Source organism: Carettochelys insculpta, chromosome 26, assembly GCF_033958435.1.
Source record: "Carettochelys insculpta isolate YL-2023 chromosome 26, ASM3395843v1, whole genome shotgun sequence".
NCBI classification, from domain to species: Eukaryota; Metazoa; Chordata; order Testudines; family Carettochelyidae; genus Carettochelys; species Carettochelys insculpta.
Genome location: NC_134162.1, coordinates 5,509,595 through 5,533,474, shown reverse-complemented (window position 1 = coordinate 5,533,474; position 23,880 = coordinate 5,509,595). Strand labels below are relative to the sequence as shown.

Here is a 23,880-nt window from a genome sequence, read left to right as displayed (position 1 = left end):
GCTCCCTGTGCCCCATGGGACAGCAAGATGAGGACTGACTGAACCTTCATGCTGTTACACTGGCAAGCTTTGTTCATGTTGGGACTAAAACAGGTCAGACCACGACAGTACTTAGCCCTGCTGAAAGCAACTGTTTTGGCACACATGTATGCCCTTTGGAGCCCTTCTTTGAGATCATAGCATGTTTTACAAGGGCTAGGAGGAATGGCACATTTCCTTTAATGTAGGCCAGCTGGAGTGCTTGGCTAGCCGTGTTTCAGACTGTTTCACTGTTGTGGAGCCATGATTCGGAGATGGTTCCTCATACGGACATCCTGACCCTTTTTGGGTTCAGGTGCCCTCTCTGACCCAGCCACTCAGCTCTCATTGGCAGCAGTTTCAGTAATATTTTAGATGTTTCTGCATTGTATTACGTGATTGTATGTTTTCGCCTTGTTTTCTAATGACTGTCAATTGTAATGAGACGTTTCAGAGGGACAACCATGTTAGTTTGTATCCACAAAAACCACAGATTCCTGTGGCACCTTACAGACTAACAAATGTATTTGGGCGTAAACATTCATGGGCAAACACCCACTTCATCACATGTGATGAGAGAGAAACAACTTTTCTTAATCGGTCTAAGAAGGAGGTAAATGTTGTGATTGGTTAGACTGCCTGTTCAGTTAGTTGCATGAGCTGTGGAACCTAATTCTGTTTTTCCAAACTTGGGGCCTGTTTAAATTCTTTAGGCTTCTGTTTCACTTTTGTCCCTAAAGTCTTCGTTTTCCATTCCTCCCTTGTATGTTTTCCAGTTGACTTTATAGGCCTGACTGAGATGCGGTGGGGAAGGAGGGCAGTAACAATTAGAAAGGAATGTACAGAAGAAACTCTGTTGGTTTACAGGTGATAAGTTGGAAAAGAAGTTGACTAAGAAGAACTGGTCTCTGCTGAAGGGACCTCCTCTTTTTTTTGATTGAGTTCATTTCTTCCTAACCACCATCCCAAAGTTCAGATCTTTTGCATAATTTCTCAACTAACTTATGCAGATTGCCTCAATAAGGTATCCAGCACATCCCACCATTTTGCAGTTGATTGAGCCCATGCTATAGCAGGTCCAGCTTTTAAAATTTATTTAACGAATTCTTTTTCTCAGATGCGACATTAACAATGACTGCTGTTGGTCTGTACTCGTTATCTTTCCCTTCCATCACGTTTTTAAGGTGGACACCTTTGTGTACTTTTATCGGTTTGAATTTTGAGAGTATGGCTGTTAGTCATGGTTTTCTTGTATTCTAATTTGCAGACAAAAATACCCCATTTATAATTTTATTTGATTTAAAAATTCTATTGTCCAGCCCCTGGAGACATCCAGAAGCTCTCAGGACAAACTAAATTGGCACCTTTATTACCTGCTGATTAGTGCTTGATACTCTGTTAGTCCTGGCTGCAACCTTGACTCCCCATGCTGCTGCATATTAATTCTCCAGACCTAGAAGCAACCCTCCTAGAACTCGTTTCCCTCCACCAACAGACCTGACTGTTTACTGTTGAAGGCCTGATCCCAAGCCCTCACTCATTCTTGTCTCTTGTGAATATGTATTTGCAAGGTCAGGCCCGTTACAAACCAGAAGTCATGCAGTGGGCTAAACACACAGTTTAAAATGGCTTTTCATGGCTGCAAATTCTGTAAGCAGGGCTGAATTTATATATTGAACTGAAATATGGGTGAGGCAGCAGTTCAGGCCCTATGCACACCCTCCATGCAGCAAGAGATAAGGCAGATGCCCACGTATCTTTTCAGAAGTCTTTCAGGTTTTGTTTTTCTTTCTCTCCTCTCCCCGTCTTTCTGGGTCTCTTTTCCCTGCACGTCTCAAGTGATTTATCCGGCTTCCTAGTCGTGTTCCCATCTTGCTTTCTCACATCTGTCCTGCACAGCATTTCTGTCACTGGTATTTTCTTTCCTCTCTCCAGCTGCCTCAGTTCCCACTGAACCTGCTGGTTCCAGCAGACCATTCTTTCTCTGTCTGTTAAAAAGTCACCACCCTAAGCATGTTGTGCTTGCTGTTTGAAAAGTGTTTGGTAGGAAAAGATTCTCCTTCCACATGTTGAGCCTAGATATGAAACCTAACCTCACTGTCACCCACTGTGTTTCCTTGAAAATGTCACTGAATAGCAGAAGGAACACATGCTTTGCCCTTACATCTGCCCTGCTATATGGCTAAGGGCCAAGTCTACCGTACCTCAGAAGATCGACCTGCTCAGGGTCGATCTTCTGCAGTTCGATTTTGCATGTGTTGGACAGCCAAGTTAGCTGAGCGTGGACATGATGATTTTCGCTGTGCAGTTGCTGTAGTTAGAATTGCATATCTGAGATCAGCTTTCTTAGCCTACTGTAGACGTAGCCCAAGTTCTTCCTCTGTCTTTGCTAGGCCAGTTTCGCCCTGTTGTGCATGTCCAGAAGCACGCACAGGGCTAGTTACCTACATGCTCTCTGGAGCATACAAGAGGGGTCAGCTCTCACTGTGGAGAGAGAGCTAGGGGTTAACCAAGTGAACCTCCACGTTTCCACCAGGTCCCTGAAGTCTGTTTATTTCAGACCCAAATTGGTTTGCAAATTGTAACTTTTCATGATCTGAGTTTGCCATTAAAAACTGCTGATGTGCCGTATAAAGGGATCGCTGAACAGGTGGATGGAGGACTGAGGTCCCTGGGTCTCGGTAATTTCTGTCATTGTTTTCAAGCCACAAAAAAGTGCCACAGTGAATGAACAAGCATCAGTCATCAGCATCTCTGTTGTATTTTACCAGTGAATATTAATGCTCGTTGTTTGAGAGCTTTATCAGGACTCATATACCCATTATGTATGAATTTATTTTATTTCTTTGACCGTTTAAAAGAAGCACCTCTTCTGACACTTGACTTAAACCCTTGTATGCCAAGTGAAGCATAGGTCATCTTCAGGTCTCCTCCACTTCCCTCTGTCTCAGGACAAAACTTCTAGTTGATCCCAGGAGTCCCCCAGTTGTTGTCCTTCAGTCTCAGTAGATCTCCACCTTGTCTGAGATCTTTCTCTTCTGCTTTTTACTTGCGGGTTCCATGTGGGAGCTTGACGGACTATACTGGATGCTGGTTGTCTAAGAGTGTGGTCTAGCCACCCCTGCTTTCTTTTCACACCTGCACCCTTATTTGCAACACTAAAAAGTGAAGATAAATCATATTCCCAAGCTGCCCCATGAATTGTGCTGACTGAAGAGCATGTTACTGATCTATTTCAATAGATACCCTGGAAGTGTTCCAGAGCCAGGAGACAACTTTCAACAGCCTGATTAATCTCTTCTAAACCTTTCCATATCCCATTGCAAAATCATTGTTTTGCAGCCATACCTAATGCAGCACTCTGAGCCTGTGTCATAATTTGCAAAATGAATATTTTTGTGGGCTGCTTTACAGTACAGTTGAAAATAGAGCCCATAATGAATGCTGGTTACAACCTTAGCCAAGGAACTGTGACTGACTCTGCTTTAAAAAACACAGGTTCCCCTATGTAGCCCTGTGGCTAGAACTCACGTAACGGTGGCCATACTGGGTCAGACCAAATTTCCACCCAGCCCAGTATTCTGTCTGCTGACAGTGGCTAATGCCAGGTGCCTCAGAGGGGATGAACAGAGGAGGTAATCGTCAAATAGTCCATTCCCAGCTTCTGGCAAACAGAGGGTAGGGGCACCATCTCTGCCCATCCTGTTTAAGAGCCATTGATGGGCCTTTCCCGAATGAATTTATCTAGCTTTTTGAACCCTGCTATAATCTTGGCCTTCACGACATCCACTGGCAAAGAGTTCCACAGGCTGAGTGTGTGTTCCTTTTGTTGGTCTTAAATCCTCTGCTGATTAATTTCATTTGGTGACCCCTAGTTCTTGTGTTAGGAGCAGTAAAAAGGACATCCTTATCTACGCTCTCTGGAGTTGGGAATAACTTGCAGAAAGCGATATATAAACCTCGTCTGTAAACTTCTCAGCTGTTTCTTCACTGAACTTTGGAAATATTGTCGCGTTTGTTGAGTAAAAACAGTACCATGCCTTACTGGGCAGGAACTGCTTAGCTGCTTTTAAGTTTAGCAAATTGCTAGCCTATTTTGTGTGTTACTGGAGATAAATAAAAATAATAGCAGGCACAAGAACATGGAGAAAAATTCATGTACAGCATGAATTTATTACTATACGGACAACACCAGCAGATATAGAAAGTGTTATTGGATTTGGTGGGAATTTCACCTGGGAGCTGAGCAAACCACTAGGTTCAATGCCATCAAACTCATTCCAGCCTTTCTCAGCTGGTTGTACAGTGGTATGTGTCAATCCTCTGAAAAGATAACAGAGCTAGGGGCTTGAAGGGGCTTTGGTATGCAATGTTAAACATTATGGGAGAAATGGCCGACCTGGCGGGTGTGCTCCCCCTGGTATCTATCGAGGGAGGAAATGCTTTTGACGCTGTAGTGAATCTGAAATTAGTTGAGCCGCTAGCGGACAGGTTTCAGTCCTCTTGCATGGAGCACGTTTTTGAATCTGTGCTGCTTACAGTTTCCTTTGCTGCTGGCTTAAATTGTATTCTGTGTGGGTTGTGTTACAGGGTTTCCAGGTGCAGCTATGAGGAAGCCTCGGAGGAGGTCCCGGCAGAACCCCGAAGGGAGACGTTCCCCCTCACCGTATAGCCTGAAATGCTCGCCCACCCGGGAGACTCTGACGTATGCCCAAGCCCAGAGGATAGTGGAGGTTGATATTGATGGACGGCTCCATCGTATTAGCATCTATGATCCCCTGAAGATCATCACAGAGGATGAACTGACGGCCCAGGATATCACCGAGTGCAACAGCAACAAGGAAAATAGCGAGCAGCCCCTGTTCCCTTCCAAGTCCAAGAAAACTCCTTCTAAAGGCAAAAAGAAAGAGTCATCCTCCAAACATGCGCAAGGGACATCTTTCCACTTACCCCAGCCCAGCTTCCGGGTGATGGACTCTTTCAGCCAGCCAGACGCCCCGCCTCTGCCTGCAGCATATTACCGGTACATTGAAAAACCTCCAGAGGACCTCGATGCAGATGTGGAGTATGATATGGATGAGGAGGATCTGGCTTGGCTGGACATGATCAATGAGAAGAGGAAGGACGACGGCTATGGGATGGTTTCTGCTGAAGCTTTTGAGCTGCTGGTGGACCGGTTGGAGAAGGAGTCGTACCTGGAGAGCCGCAACAATGGTGCCCAGCAGTCCCTGATTGACGAGGATGCTGTCTGCTGCGTTTGCATGGATGACGAGTGTCACAACAGCAACGTCATCCTGTTCTGTGACATCTGCAACTTGGCTGTGCACCAGGAATGCTACGGTGTGCCCTATATCCCCGAAGGCCAGTGGCTTTGCCGCTGCTGCCTACAGTCCCCTTCTCGCCCGGTCGATTGTGTTCTCTGCCCAAACAAAGGTGGAGCCTTCAAGCAGACCAGTGACGGCCTCTGGGCCCATGTTGTTTGCGCTATCTGGATCCCTGAGGTCTGCTTTGCAAACACTGTGTTCCTGGAGCCCATCGAAGGGATAAACAACATCCCGCCGGCACGCTGGAAGCTGACTTGCTACATCTGCAAGCAGAAGGGCCTAGGTGCGGCTATCCAGTGCCATAAGATGAACTGCTACACAGCCTTCCATGTCACCTGTGCCCAGCGGGCCGGCCTCTTCATGAAGATAGAACCCATGAGGGAGACCAGCGTCAATGGCACAACCTTCACCGTGCGCAAGACAGCTTATTGTGGGGCTCACTCCCCACCGGGGATGATGAAAAAAGGGTCGATGGCTGCAATCAGTGAAGGGGAGGAGGATGGCACAAAGGAGGAAGGGGAGGAGGAAGACAGCAATGGCATCCCCAAGGGATCCATGAAGAAGAGCAAAGTGAAGTTGAAGCAGAAGATTGCAAAGGAAGCCTGTGACCTGGCAGATGGGCGTTCATCTATGCCCCTGGTGACGGTCACACAGATCCCCTCGTACAGGTGAGTGCTGGCCCGGGTGCTGCGTTGGGTACTTGGGAATATTCACTCTAATTTTTTCTATACATGGGCGGACTAAATTTTGTTGTGTGCACCAACACGTGCAGATGTGCACCACTAATAGAAACACAGGCTGCTGGCTGTGGGCAGCTGTGGGCCCTCTGCTAACCAGCCGGACAGCCCCTGAATCTCTCCTGGGCAGTTGACCAAGCGCTCACCTTACGGGGAACATTGCCTGTGAGATCTGTCCACATGTCAGCTGGCAATAACCACGTTCAAAAACCTGCAGCAGCAGCAGCAGCAGGCTCAGACCCCCTTTTTGCACGCAGTGGTTGTTGGCATGGTAGTTGTGTCACAAGGTGTGGGAGGTGACACCTTTTATTGGGTGTCTCTTCTTAATTTTTTTCAGCAGTTATGTCCAGATTGTGCTACAACTTGTTGCCCCGTCCCATGAGATTCTTAACAAACAAACCCCAGAGCTGGGGAAAGAACTGGTTTTCACTTTGCTGGCCATTTAAAAAAGCCATTGTGGTTTAAACAAAGTGCTTTATTTTGATTCTTGGCCCTTTATAAACATTTTTTTTAAATTAAGGCAAATGGAGCTGGGTCACCAAGGGGACTTAGGGACTGCTGGTGTTTAAACAACTGAAGAGAAGGTGCTATCACCTCCCAGCGTATCCACGGGTTAGAGCACTCAGCTAGCATGTGGGAGACTCAGGTTGGAATCCTTCTTCTTCCTGAGGTGAGGCATGGCTTTGGACCCAGGTCTTCCCCTCGCAGTTATGCCCCCTGACCATTGGTCTATTGGCTCTGCCAGGGTGGAGTTCTCTCAGTCTCTCCTGTTGATTCATTGGGCCAGATAGTGAAAAAGTGATTTGTGGTTAGGGCTTCCTCCTGGTGGTGGGGAAGGGTTTCCTGCTTCATTGAGCTTTTAAATGATTTGTACACAGCAGAACAGTTTCAACAGGAGAGACTGATAGAGACTCACCCTCAGATGGCGAAAAGTTCATTGATGAAGGCACTCACCTGAGTTGGGGAACACCTAGGTTCCAGTCCCAGCACCACTTCAAGCAGAGGAGTGATTTGAAGCGGTGTCATCCTGGGTGAATGCCCTAACCCTTGCCTGGGTTATAGGTATGAGAGGAAGCAGCATCTTCACCTTGGGCCTTGTCAAACCTAGTGTCACCTAAGTCAGAAATCTAGTGTAAAACATTCAAAGGGTGTGTTTCCACAATGTCAGCACACAGAATTTTGATGTTTCCAAATTGTTTTTCCTTTTTTCCTTCAACCTAAATAGTTTGCCAAGCCGACACTAATTCATGAAATATTTTGATTGACCTGAATCTGTGTTTATTTGTGAGGAAAAGTGTCCTCTGAAAAACGTCTCTCAGCTCTAATTATAACTCACAAAGAGTACCATAAACCATGGTGGGCTCTGACTGTGCTCTAAAATAGTGTCGGACTTGTTTGCAAGCCACTGGATGAACAGGGCCTCAGTGACAAGCAACGTCTTATTGATCTAAAGCAGTGATGGACAGCTTGCAGCTGTGGCGCATCCGGGTTCTAAGTGAGGCCCGTGAGACATTTCGTTTACCATTGCTCACGCACAGGATTGCTAGATTCTGCTGTTTCCGTTTGCATAGGTTTTTTTTCCTTCTGCTGTTACTAAAGTGACATGCACGTAAAGCCAGTGTACGTGAAGTGAGGTGCATGCAGATTGCACACAACATTGGCCGTGAGAGCCATGTGCTCCCTCTGCAGCCCATCATAGTGCTGCTGCAGTTCAGTTGGACACCCTGGAAATTCTAGGTACGCCAGCGTAGTTCACAAAACTACCCTACCTTGGGAGACCCTCTTGGTTATGTCAACCTTGTGACCCCCTGAGATGCAGGAGGACCACTCACTGGCCTACGGTGCCCTTGGCTGATCTAAAGCCACAGTATTGTGACTGTATTTTTTATAGATCCTAAGTATCCACATTGCTGTCAGAGCAGCTGTGAATTTGGCCTAGTGTATTTCTGCTGGGACATCCTCATAGAGCAAGAGGTGAAACTCTGTTTTCTTTTAACATCTTGGAAAGTGCAGCTAGGTGCCCCTAATATTTTAATCGGTGTTCTGTTGGGAACCGGTAAGATAGAATGCATTGTTTATTATTTGTATTATCAGGACCCCATTATTCTGGCCATTGTACAAATACAGGAATGGTCTGCTACTAATTGTTAAATGGTTAAAAATACTGTCCTGGGACTCCATTTGAGTTTGTTCCTTTGTGTGCCTAGCTTAATAATGCTAAACTTAAATGACCCTGATAAAGTTAACTGCTCCCTTGGAGCTGAACTGGTGACTGGATACTTCTGGCTATTGTTTGGTAAGAGCCTCCAGCAGAGCTGCTATTCAAATAACAATGCATTCCTGAAGGCAGAGATGGCTATCTGCACAGCTGGCACAGACTGGCATGAATGAGGTGTACAATTCTTCTGTGTATTGAGACAACATGGCAAATTTGTGTTGCACTGTTTCTGGAGCAGGAGAGCTTAACGCATGCCATGGTGGGCCATAGAATTTGACCATTGCTTTGATGTGCGGGGTGGTCTGCTTGCTGATCTGGTTTGTTTACTATAGGTTAAATAAAATCTGCAGTGGACTCTCTCTCCAGAGGAAGAACCAGTTTATGCAGCGGCTACACAACTACTGGCTGCTGAAGCGCCAGTCGAGGAATGGTGTCCCTCTGATCCGGCGCCTGCACTCTCACTTACAGTCCCAGCGGAACGCAGAGCAGGTACTGCCTCTCATTCGCAGGCCACAGGCTGGAGCAGCATGGGAGAGCAAAGGAATGTGTGTGGGGGGGGGGGGAGGTGAGGGAATGACCATGAGGCAACCTGGAAAGAGAGACTGGAAAGATTGGAGCATCAGCAGAGGTGCTGACTTCTGGGTATTGAATTAGTGTTTTGGAACGGGTAATACAGATAGAAGAGAGAAAAGCCTGGTTCTGTAAGGTAATTACAATGGAGAACAGGTGCTTTTTCTTAACCTGTGCTGCTTTCCGTTGTCAGGCAAGCCAGGTCAGTACTTGAATGTGACATCCATTGTGCTGCAGCAAATGGTATTGGTGGCTCACTGAGAGGGACTCTTCTTCCTGAGCTGGAATGGGATCAGTGCCCTGGGATGGTGCAAATACGTGATGTGCTGCTAGTGGGACCAAACTTCACCTGAATCATAACACCAAGCAGTGTCTAATAGTGACCCTTCAAGATCCCATTGACAAGACAAAAGGTGTCAGCTCCTAGAATCCTGGCCAGATTCCAGTTTGGATAATTCCTCCTGCAGCTTCAATTTTTCAAAGCCTCTACTGCACTTTGATGGCCCTATTTAAATAATAATTGGATTTAGGTTGTTTGCTTCCTTTTCTAAACTGATGTGCAATGTTAAACAGTGGCTGTGTTCCAGATCAGTGGTTTCTGGTGAAATAGTGAAATGATGCCTGTATCCTGCAAAATGTCCCATAATTGCAGCTAACGTATTGTGTATATCATGCACATATATTTTTCCATATTTAGTGGAAATCACAGACTTGTGTAGAGACTGCAGACTGATTAGTGCAAAATGTAATTTATACTACTGAAGTCAGGGTACAGGAGCGCCAAATATCCTGTGTTGATTTAACAGTTTTCAGTAAGTGGCCGCTGTAAATGAATGCTTCTGGGTGAAAGATACCGTAGAACTGTCAATGATCAGTATTTCCTTTGTGCAGGCTTTTGGATTTGTCTTTTTAAAATTATCTCAGGTGAACATTTAATAGATCAGTATAAACTTGTAATTACTTAAAAGCAAAGAAGAGGATCATCAGAGAGGAAGGCTGGCTGTGTTGTTAAAGGACTGAGCTGGAACTTGGGGTGACTGTGTTCAGCTCCCAGTTCTGACTCTTTCTGTGCGACCTCAGGCAACTTACCTATCGCTCTGTGCTTCAGCTTCCCATCTGTAAAAATGGAGATAATAATACTACCTTTCTCCCATGTGTACAGACTATTCCCTGATTGTCTAGGTTGCAGACTCCTGGGGTAGAAAAGAGGGTTCCCTCTCATTCTTCTCCCCACCCCTCCGAGTGGAATCATATTTTGTACATGCACCAATGCGGAGGTGATGTGTGATACAGCACCTTCATGTTGGTGCACGTAACAAAATTCATGTGGGAGTGGGACCAAGGGGTTCTGAGTATGGGAAGGGGGTCAGGCCTGGGGCAGAGGGTTGGGGTGCAGGACTGTGAAGGCTGTGACTGGGAGTGTGGGGTCTGGGTTGGGGATAGGGCTCAGGGATACAGGGCTGAGACAGAGGGATGGGGGGTGCCAAGGGCTGTGGCAGGGGTTCAGGTTTGGGGTGGAGCTAAGCATGAGGGGTTTGCGCTGTAGGAGGGAGTCTCCATATTTGGGGAGGGGCTTAGGGTGGGGTTCAGGGGTACAGGCTCTGGGTTAGAGGTGTGGGCTTTGGGGTAGAGCTGTAGAAGAGTGTTTTGGGGTGCAGCAGGGTGCTCAAGGCTGGGGTGCCTCAAGGTGGGGCAGTGGGTGGGCCTCCCCTGCACTGGCTGGAACAGCTCCAGGCTGGGGCCAGCAGAGTGCGGCTCCCTTCTGCTGGCCGCAGTAGCTCGGTGCTGGGGCTTACAGGGAGGTCCTTCTCCCCACTGGCCCCAGCAGTGTTAGGGCTTGGAGACAGACATCTCTCCTCTCTACAGCCCAGAGCTGCCAAGTAGGATTTACTGGGAAGCTGCATGGCCGTGTGGCTATGCAGCTTAGGGGGAAAGCTATGGTAGAGACCATTTCTACTGTGTGCAGCGCTAGGCACCGTGGGTCATCAAGCTCAACTGCAGCATAAATAATAGTGACTTATATAAGAGGAGAGAGAGTACAAGTGAACATGCACTAGCGCCTGTTTCTGGAATGCGACTGTAACCTGGGTCAAAACTGTCTGCACAGACGAGGCCAAATGCCTGTTTGAACGTGATCAGGTTGCTCTTGTGTTAAGTAATGTGCTTAAGTGCTGTGGATTTTGTAGTGTGGATGGGTCTTGGTAGAAATGGTAGTAGAGAGGAGGAAGGGCATAGGAGTGGTGCAGCGGGAACACTTGGAAAGTGCAGACAGCACAAGAGCCGGTGTGTCTCTTTCGTCTTATCTCCTTCTCTCCCTTTGCAGAAGGAGGAGGATGAGAAGACCAGCGCAGTGAAGGAGGAACTGAAGTACTGGCAGAAACTGAGGCATGATTTGGAGCGCGCACGGCTGCTCATTGAGCTGATCCGTAAGAGAGAGAAACTCAAACGGGAACAGGTAGGTAGATTCCGGGCCTCTCCTGCAGCCTTGGGCCTCCCTCCGCTTGCAGCAGGGGGAGGGAGTGAAACATGGCAGCTAAATCTTTGTGTAACTTCTGATCTTCAGAGGTGCTGAGCATCCACAGCTCCCAATAAGGCCTTTGGAGATACCGGTGCTCAGTACCTCTGCCAATCAGACCCTTGCTTCTTGCACTGCTAGAGAGAGGCTGACTGATGGCACTGGGCAGAGTCAGGCCATGTGCAAGCTTCTTTATGTAACTACCTGCATGTTTTAATCCTGACCTGCAACAGTCCTGCTATTCCTGTCCCATGCCTGGGTTGTGCGCTTGTGCAGCAGAAACTAGATCTTCCTTAATGTTTATTCCAGTATTTTGGTAACCATCACGCTAAGAGTGATTTCTCCATTTAGAAAGGCAAACACTCCTGGAGTGTTTTTTTCGTGAGAGAGGCCATTCTAAAATTTAGACCACCTACTAAACTGGAAATTTTACTTGTTCATGCTTGCAGTTTTTCAAGTTTATACCAACTTGCGTGGTCAGATTTCTTTCACACTCTCCATCTTGGTCTCAATATTATTTTGTTTACGAGCTTGTCCAGTTGGGAATCCTTTCTAGTGACAGCTGACTGGACTCTGTCCATTTTGTGACTGCGACCTTCTGATGGTGCCAGCACTGGTTCATCTTGTTTATGTTGTTCCTGATTTACAGGACTGGGGTTATCCTGCTGTGAATGCTGATACCCTTGTGAGGGGGTGGAGTAAAAAGTAACTTATGCACAGAAACATGGGAGTTTATATCCCTGATAATTTATTTATTTTATCTTATGTAACCCTGGATGTTGCTATTCGTAGAAAATGCCTAAATCTTTTAAATGTACTTTGAAAAATAATGTTGCTAATTGGTCTGACGTTTTCAGACTAGAATTCCATAGGCTATGTTGTGAGGCCTTAAAAGGTGTTTCCTGTATGTGGCCTTTTAATTTCATTGAGTGTCCCCTTGTTCTAGTGTTATGAGATAGATTAATACCCTAGATTAGTACCCTAGATTAATGCCCTAAATTAGTACCCTAGTTTACCAGGTTTAGTTCTCTGGTAGAGAATGTATCAGATATTAAATTTAGGCAGCAATTATTTTTGTTTAGATAGTAAGAAGGCAAATTCTTTACCTGTATGACCCAGAACACTGCAAAGTATTTTTTTTTAAATTCTGCATTACAAACAGAAGAAGCAAGTACTTGATCAGACCTGCTTCAGAAACAAGTTTGAGGCCAGAAGTTGCCATTAAAGAACAGAGTTGGTTTTAATTTAATGGAAGTAAGGGGAATGCCACTTGCATTTTCCATTTTTGATAACTGTGTGTGATTCCTTTCCCAGGTCAAAGTTCAACAGGCTGCTATGGAGTTACAGCTGACTCCTTTCAATGTGCTGCTGCGCACAACTCTGGACCTGCTGCAGGAGAAGGATCCGGCCCAGATTTTTGCAGAACCAGTTAACCTGAATGAGGCAAGTATCTTTCCTAGAAGCTGAGGGTCAGGTGGGGTTGCTGCTTGGAAGGAGGGAAGACCTTCATATGATGTCACAGTTGGAAGGGGAAGGGCATTTTTTCGAGAGAGCTCAAACCATCTTTGCCCTCAGTTGGCATGAACTAAGGAATTTCTAAAGGAGACTCATATTGGGTGTCCCAGGAAGCTGACTACAGCCATCTCAGTCGAGTAATTTCATTCTGCAGAGCGGGACACATCTGGCTCAATTGGGTGGAATATGTGTGCCTTGATGACACTATCCCTTCTGCAGGTGGAAAGGACATTGAGTGCTTATGATGGATGCGCTCTGGTTGGCTAGTAAATGGTTTTTGTAATTGTACAGGTTTTATATGTTTAGGTTCCAGATTACCTGGAATTCATTTCCAAGCCAATGGATTTTTCCACCATGAGGCGGAAGCTGGAGTCCCACCTGTACCGAACCTTGGATGAGTTTGAGGAAGACTTTAACCTTATAGTTACCAACTGCATGAGGTATAATGCTAAAGACACGATTTTCCACCGAGCAGCTGTCCGGCTGAGAGACCTCGGAGGAGCGATATTACGCCATGCGCGACGGCAGGCAGAAAACATCGGCTTTGACGTTAATGTGGGGATTCACCTGCCCGAGTCACCCAAAACAGAAGACTTTTATCGCTTTTCTTGGGAAGATGGTAAGTTCCTCGGGTTGCATAATTTTACGATAGTCCAGTAGAAGCCAGACTCCTAGGCTCTGTGTGTAGGACCAGACAGCATTCTGATCACTCTGCCTGGGCAAAAACTATATCCACCAGTTATGATATAAGATTGGGCACATCCATCTACTTATATAGGAATGTATGTGGCTCCCACGGTAACCTCTATGGACCAGATTTCAGATTAGCTCAACACCCGCTACCCAAGACAGATTTTCAAACAATTTTCGCTCTTCTTTAGGGAGTTAAAGAGTGGACAGCTTCTTGAAAGAGCCTCACAGTGTACTACTGTTCTGAAAGTTTGTGGTGCTGCTGGGGGATCTGCTGGTTGTTGAGTATTTTGGACAATCTTTCCTTGATTGTGGCTGACCAGCACTTAGAAATGTGGCTCTGAGCTTTTTTGAAAATCTGGCTTTATTCATCTAATAATCACAAATCTATCCTCACAACACACTCTGTGAGCCAGGGAAATGTTTTTACAGATGGGAAGCTGAGACATGGAAGATCAAGTAATTTGTCCAAGGTCATGGAGGAGGTCTGTGTCAGAGCTGGGTAGTGAACCTAGCTCCCTAGGGACCCTGACCTTAACTAGGTTCACTGTTTGCTGTGGACTTCATGGACTGGGCTCTAATGTAAAATGGATATTATTGAAGAGACTTGAAAAGACAAATTCATGCAGGTTGAGGCTGTGTTGTACTGTATGAACTTGGCCTACCATTCCCTCTCTCTGCCTCTTTTGGGAGGCAGGTTTGCTGCAGTTTAACATGTATGACAAAGGTATTCCAGTGCATTTCACCAAGAGATCAGTTGCATGCTACTGGGGCAATTGATTGTAGGAACGATATGTTTGCCAGCAGGTAGAGTGGGACAGTGTCTTCTGTTTCTAATTTCTGTGGTTATTTTGTGTCACAACTGCATTTCACTCCTCTCCTTGCACTGGACTTAATGACCGCATGTCTTCTCAACAAAGTTAGTTTTGTAGTCAAAAAGGTGGTATGTTCTGATGGGGTGGAGGTTGGGGGATGAAAGGAATTCCTTGTGAAAGAGACACCAGAGGTGTTGGTGGTATTGTGACCCAGAATACAGAAAACACTAGAGCAATAGTCTTGTCGCAGAGACCGTTATTCCTAGCATGTCCTGAACTTGTGATTGCTTCAGTGGTAGAAACCACCAGCACAAGACAAATGTACATCTCTGAAGCATTTGTTCCTAACCCCATACAGTACGAAATTACTTTGCTGAACTTTCTTTGGACCACTGCTTTCCATTCCTCCTACTGCTTCCCCTTCCTCCAAGGAGCTCTCTGTCGGTGATCTGCTTCCCAAAGGATGCATTCCTCTTGGAATGTGCCCCAAGACTTCATCAACCCCTCACCAGTAGCATAGCATTTGCCACTAACATTAACAAGTACAATCTTAGAAACATAGCCTGGAAAGGACCTTGAGGGGTGGTCTAGTCCAGTCTCCTGGACCATGTAAACCAGGACCATCCTGAGGGGTGTTTGCGTAACTGGTGCCTGAAAACCTCCAGTGGCAGGGTCTCCACAACCTCCCTTGGAAGCTTGTTCAAGTGTTTAATTATCTTTGCAGTCAGGTGCCTGGCTGTGCCTTGGAATGGTTGTTGCTGGTACAGTGAAATTCCCTCCTTCAAGGAATGTAGCCCCTTTCTTTCACGCTCGAGTGCATGAGATGTCAGCTGTTAGTTCTTAACACTTGCTTCTCCTCTTGGTGCAGTGGACAACATTCTCCTCCCCGAGAATCGAGCTCACCTTTCACTGGAGGCGCAGTTGAAAGAGCTGCTGGAGAAGCTGGACATGGTGAGCACCATGCGGTCCAGCGGCGCCCGGACCCGACGCATCCGGCTCTTGAGACGTGAGATCAACTCCATCCGGCAAAAGCTGGCCCATCAACAGAACAAGACCATGCCCAATGGAGAACCTGCCTCCCGGGAGGAGGAGCTGGACAAAACGCTAAGAGGAGAGCAGGACGATGATGGAGAGAAAGGTGAGAGAGGCTTCCAAGGGAAAGGGAGTCCACTACCGCCGGTGCACGAAGGGAAACCCATTGCAGAGGACGGTCTAGATCAGTGGTTCTCAACCCTTCCAGACTACTGCACCTCTTTCAGGAGTTTGCTATGTCTCGAGTATCTGCAACTTTCACAACTACTTAAAAATCAGACCTAATACAGAAGTGCCACAGCATTGCTGAAAAATTGCTTCCTTTCTCATTTGGAATATAAATACTGTACTTATATTTCAGTGTAGAGCAGGGCTTCTCAGTCTTTTCATACTACTGTACCCCTTTCAGGAGTCTGATCTATCTTGCATACTCCCAGTTTCACCTCCCTTAAAAATTAGTTGCACACAAAATCAGACATAAAAATATAGAAGTGTCCCAGCACATTATTACTGAAAAATTCCTGACTCTCATTTCTACTCTAAAATTATAACTTTAATCAATTGGAATATGAATACTGTGTACATGTTTCACTTGTGAACTTTGTCTGAATCCTGTGGCCCACTGTCTGGGGCTGAAACATATCCCTTAGCTTTGCTGGGTTTCCTGTGACATGGAATCTCTAGTAATTGCCCTGCTTGCCATGCTCTAATGCCATTCTTCTGTGTGTGCACTGTGCCCCGCAGTGGGGGTAGGGCTCCATCCCTAGGTTGAGAAACACTCATGTAGATGAGCTGATGTATCCCACCGGAAGACCTCTGTGTACCCCCAAGGGTACAGGTACCCCTGGTTGAGAACCACTAGTCTAGATGATTGTGTCATTCACCTGTGTGCTGGGAAAAGGTGTTTGTTGTATCAGAAAGAGGTATGTACCACATGCAGCGAGTTTTCGAAACAATCTGGAGCAGGCTGTCAACAGGAAGTCGGGCATCAGAAACCATCCTGACACTTCAGGAATTGGGAATAGGGTTACAAGAAGTGTTCCTTGTAAGCTGAGCGCTTGTGCGGCCACCCAGGAGAGATTCGGGTGCCGCCCAGCTGATTGGCAGAACATCGGCAGAACATCCACAGCCACCCACAGCCAGGCAGCATGTGCTTCTGTCGGTGGTGCATGTCTGCAAATGCCTTTTTGCACATAACAAAATTTATTCTGCCCATGGATGGAGAAAATTAGAGGGAAGCCTGGCTACAAGGCTCTCAGGAAAGGCTGGAGGTGTGTGAGAGGAGAGGTTGTGGGAGTACGTGACAGAGCTGGGTTTCACTGCACCATTTCCTCCATAATCTGTTCCAGGGGTGCCCCTCTAGGTCACAGACCTCATTCCTCTGTGGGCAGGGAGCCATGTCGCTCTCTCCAGGCTGGGGGTGTAGGCTTGCAATCCCTCTGCAGTTCTCTATGGCTATCGCAGCAGGTTTGACCTTGCTTTCCGAAGGACTCTGGCAGCTTTACCATTGAGCAGCTAGCTTCCACAAAGCGTAGTATGTTTATTATAAGACCAGAGCAATAGACAGTAAACATGCCAGAAAACAGTACAGTCTGCATTCATGCTGGGCTTACTGGGTGTAGCCTGTCTTTGAGAAGGAGCCCTGTGTAGGGTCCCAGAATCTTTCAGGCCTCTCCAGGGAGGTGTTACTCTTTTGGTTACAGTTTCATGTCAATTCCAGGTTCAAAATGAGTGGCTTAGGCTTAGTTCAGGCTCCTTCTTTTTTCAAAAGCTCTCCCTTTATCTGGTGCCCTTCACGCCCAGCCTGAACCAGGCTGTGTAGCTCGTCCCAAGAGTGGCACTTCTCTGGAGTTTACCTGTCTCTGGATTTCCAGTAATTCTCCTCCCCCCCCACCCCCCCGCCCCCACGCATTTGTTCTTAGATGGGGGCACTCTAGTTCTGACCTGTATCTTTACCTGGGCCCATAATGGAGAGTAACAGGCATCTGTCATCACGGGAGCCCGTGGTTTTCCCGCCTCCACAGGAAAGGCACAGAGTTGTTATCGGTATTTTGGGGAGAAACACTTCCTATTAATGCTCAAGCGGATTCTTTCTTTCTTTTGCAGATGACACCAAGCCCCCCCACCCCCCCACCCTGGAGCCCACGGGACCTGCTCCCTCCCTGTCTGAGCTGGACTCTCTGCAGGACCCTCCAACGCTCAAACCCATCAGTGAAAGCAAGTCCTTGAACAGACTGCAGAAGCGGATGAAGTCGGAGGGCGAGCTCTTTGATAAGAAGACCCTGCAGAGGGAGAGCCAGGCTTTCCAACGCCTGCTCAGTGACAGTGGGCTGAACGGACTGGCGCTACAGGCCATAGACGCTCCCTCCAGCCCCGCCTTCAGTGGCGTGGGCAGGCGTACCTCTGTCCTCTTTAAAAAAGCTAAGAATGGGGTGAAGCTGCAGCAGGGTCTGGACTGCCCCCTGGAGAATGGAGAGGACCACAGCCAGAGTGGACAGCTTTCCCCCTCCAACGCGGAGAGTGAGCGACGAGCCCGGAAACGGGTTCGGAGTGGGAGCTGCAGCCCCAGTGATGGCGAGAAATCCCCCAGGCAGTCGAGAGAGACAGGTGACTCCTCTGGGCTTTGGGGGTGGGACGGGAGTTCCTGGTCAGCACCGCTTGACCACCCAGCCCAATTGCCTTTAAATACAGCCTCCAGACTCCCACAGGGTCAGCTGCTGCCTCTAGCCGCTTGAAAGGGGTTGTTGAGCCAGTTGTTGATGCGTGGGCATTGTCAGGCTCCAGTGCTAAATAAGTAGGGTCAAATGATGGCTAGGTAGGTATCTACCCAGAGGAACTGCGCCTTCTGCAGTCAGCCCAGAGGTGGAGGAGTGGGGCTGTATGGCAAAGTGGCTTGCGAGGGTGTAAGTTTTCCCCTTTCTCAACAAAGGGCTGCATCTCTTCTTCCTGCTCCCAGTGAGCTTTGCATTCGTGTGTGAGCAGGCGATTTATTCATTTTTGAAAGCAGAGCTTCTTAGCAGGGTCCGGTTGGCAGTCCTGGAAAGTGGAGTCCCAGGGACTGGCTTAGAAATGCATGTTTTCCAGCACCGCCCTCTGCCCAGAGGTAGATGTGGGTGGACCCCCCTCTAGGAGTGAGAGTTCTCCAACACAGGGATGAATTGGTTAGGCCCCGGTATCTCTGCCAGGCCCTGACTGGGGGAGCATGATGGGCCACGGAGCCAAAGAGGTGTAGCAGCCCATGCTCTCCACAACATGATGTCTGGCGTCGGATGAGACAGTGCTATGTTAAACTTCATTTCAGTTAAATTTACAGGTGATCCCAACTTACAAAACCCGATGACAAGAGGTGGGCCCTTTTGGAGGTTCAGAATGTGGGGAGAAAGTGCTAAATGAGATCGACTTTAGAACGATGCCAAGTGTGTGTTTGGGGGAGAGCAGCTGAGTCAGAACAATTCAAAGCAAAAATAATGAATAAAAGGGGGAAATCTGGAAAGAGAACAGGGTGGCAAATAAAGTCTGTGATTTTGGGCTGTCTATTCAGAAGCGTTACAGGGTAGGGAGGTAACAGTAGTTTGTCTTTGTGAGACTTTAATAAGTTCACACCTGGGCTATTGCAATAATTCAAGGACAGCTCACAGCCAGAAAGATGTTAACAGATTGGAGAAAGTTTTCAGATAAGTAATCACAATTGGGTAATTGACTCATCAGGAATGATTAATGGAAATGAGTTAAATGCAGTTTGTCTAAGCAGTGACTCCTAGTTGGGGGACGTATCGGAACCATCTCCAGATGCTTAAAGGAAAGAGAAGAATGATTTAAAGCTGTTCAAGGTGGGTTAGGATTTGCTAAGAGTAAGAGGATGAAATTGAAAAAGAAGAAGTAGGACAGGATATCAGGAAATTGACTGCTGAACAGGCATTTATTTCTTTTTCCTGTGACCTGAAATGTTGCTTTTTTGATTCAGTCCCTGCCCCAACTTCAAAGCTGGCTGACTTACCTTAATGGGAGGGGTTATGAATGGTGTATAAGATTTGCTTTACCATTGAAGCAAATAGGTCAGCATGATGTGTGTTACTAGAATCGGGTCCCCCAGAAATCTGTGGTTCCTTGATCTGTATTTACTGGTTCAGAGATTGTAGCAACAACGACAGAGTAGGGATGTCAAATCTCATTTAATTGGTTAACCAGTTATTAGCTCTGGCTAACTGGTCCAGCACAGTGCGCACAGGGGCACTCTGGATCAGTCAGAGCAGCCCCAGTTCCAGGTGAGCCGTGGCCTGGGATGCTCCAGCCTACGCCAGATAGTTGTGGTTTACCAGATATCTGGTGACTTGTCCCTGGCTATTGGTATAATACTCTCCTGCGCTGCAGAATCTGGAGCGTTAGGGTGACTGTTCCTGAGCAGGCTGTGGTGTCCCTGGGTCTCCCCCTTCAAGCATCCTGGTGTTTGGGAGAAGCAAACCAAGCTGATTCTCTTCTGTCTTCTCAGAAGGTGTGACCAACGGCTTTGGGAAACATGTGGAGAGCGGGTCTGACTCGGAGTGTAGCTCCGGCCTTGGCAGCAGGCTGACCTTCGAGGCCTGCAGGTAAGTCCCCTTTGCTGTCCACACACAAAGATGAAGCTGGGGTGGAAGTAAACCCAACCCTAGCCTGCCATGCACTGGCTGTCTGCACGGAGCTCCCTGCCGCACAGTGAAAGTTCTGTTGGATGCTTTGATCTATCCTGCTTCAAAATGGAACTGGATCCAAGTGCACGAGGGAGCAGTCAGTGCGCAGCAGAAGGGTACACGCATACACCCACACATGCGCACGTCGCGGTTTCCTTGCCCTTTTTTCTCAGACAGCTTCATCATATAAAATCCTGTTCAGGTTGTTTGTTAACTTCTCTGTGAATGTTTGGACTGAGAGCCGAAAGCCTCTTATTGTCTCCGTCCTTTGTGCTCCCGATATAATTCTCAAGCTGGCTCCTAATCGCATGACAGCATTTGATGTGTCAGATGTACTGATGTACACCTGAGATACATGTGTGTGTTCTAGCTGCATTTACGTGTGTATGTCTAGTGCCAGACAGCCAAAATTGGGGAAACAAAGGCCTTACCAGGTCAGACCAATCCCCCAGAGGTGAATATGGGCCCCCTTCACTTACCAGTCTTGCTGCTTTCATTCCCCAGCTGTGCTTAGACGATGATCATTTTCCATTCTCTGCACCTCAGGCAAGACTGACTTCTGTGTAAACTGAGCACCTGATCTCCCTTTTTGGCTGAAAACACTTGACGTAGTCACAAGCGTACATGGTACGATTGACAATACTGTTCTCTTTTGGGGGTGTGACCATAAATTCTGGCTGTCTCACCACCCTGCTCACGATCTGAGCCGCTCACAGTCATTAATAAGTTTTCACCTGCCGGTAGCCCTGAGGCAGGAAGATGGTGTCCCCATTTTACAGGCAGGGACTGAGACAGACTAGGTAGGTATCTTGTCCCTGATCACACAATTGTCGGAGCCAAAAACTGACGCCCTCGTTTGAAGTGAGATGCTTGCAGATAGCAGTGCTCATAGCTATCAGCCAGAGAATACTTGACCTTGAAGGGGGAAACATATGAGCGGGCAGGTAAGATTGCCTTTGTTTTAGATTGCAGTGAAAGTTTTTATCTCTTCAACATCTCACAACCTCCCATGGCCTTGTGTGACACCTCTGAGATTATGGCTCACCATCTGAGGAACACTGCACTAGGCCCTTCTTCCTTCTGCAGAAAACACTCATTGTGCTGTGCGAGGCCCTGACCCATCAGCGTTATGTGGTCTGTGAGGGCATCAGACTGTCCCCACAAACATACCTTTTCGGAACGGGGCTACGATTTAAAACAAATCACTGTCATTTTCCTTTAACAAATTATTCCATTGAGAGGTTGAGTCAGAGGAGCATTTTTAGGATGAAGACTTTGCTCTGGGAGGTACATTGTGTTCCAAAATATTAGCTGTCAACGGAAGTCTATAATTTTGCTGTTGTAGCTAAGGTATGATTTGTGCTTTCGTTATGAACCTGTTTTCAGAGGGATACAACTAGTCAACAGAACTCGGTTCTGGCTTGAAATTAATATAGCATGTTTTAACCCAGGAGCAGACTCAGTATGGATTTTTTAATAAAAATTTTCTTGAAAAACAAATACATATGTTGGGGGAGGCACAAAGCTAGAATTTCTTAGTTGCTCTTATAATTTACATGTAGTTTTTAAAGCCCATTTTTTTACACAAAGATAGTTCACAGTACTCACTAATCTTGAAGTTTTTTGACAAGTATTTCTGAGCGTCTTGGACAGCAGGGAATAAAAACCATCTACAGCATGTGGATAGAACCTGCCCCAACCCCCAAGCCCTATCACCACCACCTATAGGGCTCAGTTGTAACTTGTCTTCACCTGCCTGTTGTTGGAAGGAACACAAAGACAGTTCCCTGCAGACACACCATAAGGACAGATCACAATTTCAAGGTGCTTAGTAGAGGCCTAGCAAAGTAAGAGTAAGGAGGTTTACTAGACCCCTTAAGGGAAGATGTGTAGTAAATTAACTCCCTCAGCAAATCATAGAATTGTATCATGGGACTGGAAGGGACCTTGAGAGGTCTTCTAGTCCAGTCCCCTGCACTCGTGGCGGGACTATTTAGACATCCCTGACCGGTGGTTATCTAATTTGCTCTTAAAAAGCTCCAATGATGGAGATTCCACAACCTCCCTAGGCAATTTAGTCCAGTGGTTAGCTTGACAGGAATCTTTTCCCGATGTCCAACTTAAATCTCCCTTGCTACAACTTAAGCCCATTGCTTCTGTCCTATCCTCAGAGGTTAATGAGAAAAAATTATCTGCTTCTTCCTTGTAACAACTTTTTATGTAACTCAAAAGCTGGTTTCGTGTCCCGTCTCAGTCATCTCTTCTCCTGACTAAACAAACTCTGTTTTTCAATCCTCCCTCATAGGTCATGTTTTCTAGATCTTTAAACATTCTTGTTTCTGTTCTCTCGGCTTTCTTGGATTTTTCTGCATCTTTCCTGAAATGTGGTGCCTGGAACTGGACATGCTGCTCCCCTTGAGGGCTCATGGGCATCAAGTAGAGCAGAGGAGTTAGTTCTTGCATCTTGTGTACGACGCTCCTGCTAATATATCCCAGAGTGATGTTTGCTTCATTTGCAACAGTATTACACTGTTGAGTCACATTTAGCTTGTGATCCACTTCAACAACCAGATCCCCTTCCATAGTACTCCTTGTTATTTTCTATTTTTGTACCTGTGCAATGATTGTTCCTTCATAAGTAGAGTACTTTGCATTTGTCCTTATTAAATTTCATCCTATTTCCTTCATATCATTTCTCCAGTTTGTCCAGATCATTGTGAATTATTATCCTACTCTCTTAAGAACTTGCGGTCCCTTTCAGGTTGGTCTTGTCTGCAAACTTTGGCAGTGTACTCTCCATGCCATTATCTAAATCACTGGTGAAGATGCTGAACAGTACATGACCCAGAACCGATCTGTTCAGATACCTGTTTGTTATACCCTTCCAGCATGCCTGTGAACCACTGATAAGTACTGCCTGTGAATGGTTATCCAACCAGTTATGCATCCACCTTACAGCTGCTCTGAGCTCCGTGAGGGAGAGGGCAGAGACATACTGTGGTCTGGTCATGGCTGAAGACTGGCTACCCTGACCACACCCCTTCTTCCCACGTCCCCACACGTTCTGAGGCACAGACCCAGGGCCCCCACGCATCTTGCCTTGGGGCCTGCGGTGGCTACCAGGACATCCTCCTTGTTTTTTACCTCTTTTATCCTAACCCAGAGATTTTCCACAAGTCTGTATCCTATTCCCATCTCAACCTCTGCCCAAGTGTGCACATGGTTAATATATTTTCCCTTCCCATCCTTCCTGTGCAGGTAGGCTTTTATCCCACGATTCCAGTCATTTGTATTATCCCACTAAGTTTCTGTTATGCCAACTATGTCATAGTTGTATTTATTCATTAACATTTCTAGTTCTTCCTGCTCATTCCCCAGACTTCTAGTTCTTCGTATTTATTTCCCATTCTCAGACGTTGAGCCTCTCTGAGGCACAGTGCCTCTCAAGTTCCTCGCACTTAGTGGTGCACCTTGTCGTCACCCCTTATGGAGGGAATCGTACTAATAATATGATCTAGATCAGTTTTGCCACTCTTAGGCTACGTCTACACGTGAAGCCAACATCGAAATAGCTTATTTCGATGTAGCAACATCGAAATAGGCTATTTCGATGAATAACGTCTACACGTCCTCCAGGGCTGGCAACGTCGATGTTCAACTTCGACGTTGCGCGGCACCACATCGAAATAGGCGCTGCGAGGGTACGTCTACACGCCAAAGTAGCACACATCGAAATAAGGGTGCCAGGCACAGCTGCAGACAGGGTCACAGGGCGGACT

At 46.9% G+C, this 23,880-nt stretch overlaps 1 protein-coding gene across 2 annotated transcripts in view; it reads left to right on the top strand.

Annotated features, from left to right (window-relative positions):
- Window positions 1-23,880, top strand: part of BRPF3 (bromodomain and PHD finger containing 3) — a 45,208-nt gene that overhangs the window by 7,238 nt on the left and 14,090 nt on the right. Inside the window, exons 2-9 of one of the 2 annotated variants that reach the window (XM_074977535.1) lie at window positions 4,609-6,010; window positions 8,630-8,786; window positions 11,191-11,322; window positions 12,697-12,825; window positions 13,204-13,516; window positions 15,271-15,540; window positions 17,541-18,041; window positions 19,927-20,020. In XM_074977535.1, the coding sequence (XP_074833636.1) occupies window positions 4,626-6,010; window positions 8,630-8,786; window positions 11,191-11,322; window positions 12,697-12,825; window positions 13,204-13,516; window positions 15,271-15,540; window positions 17,541-18,041; window positions 19,927-20,020 (2,981 nt within the window). In that variant the 5' untranslated portion in view covers window positions 4,609-4,625. Of the gene's footprint in view, window positions 1-4,608; window positions 6,011-8,629; window positions 8,787-11,190; window positions 11,323-12,696; window positions 12,826-13,203; window positions 13,517-15,270; window positions 15,541-17,540; window positions 18,042-19,923; window positions 20,021-23,880 lie in introns of both variants that reach the window. The other variant, XM_074977534.1, reaches the window with a different exon arrangement.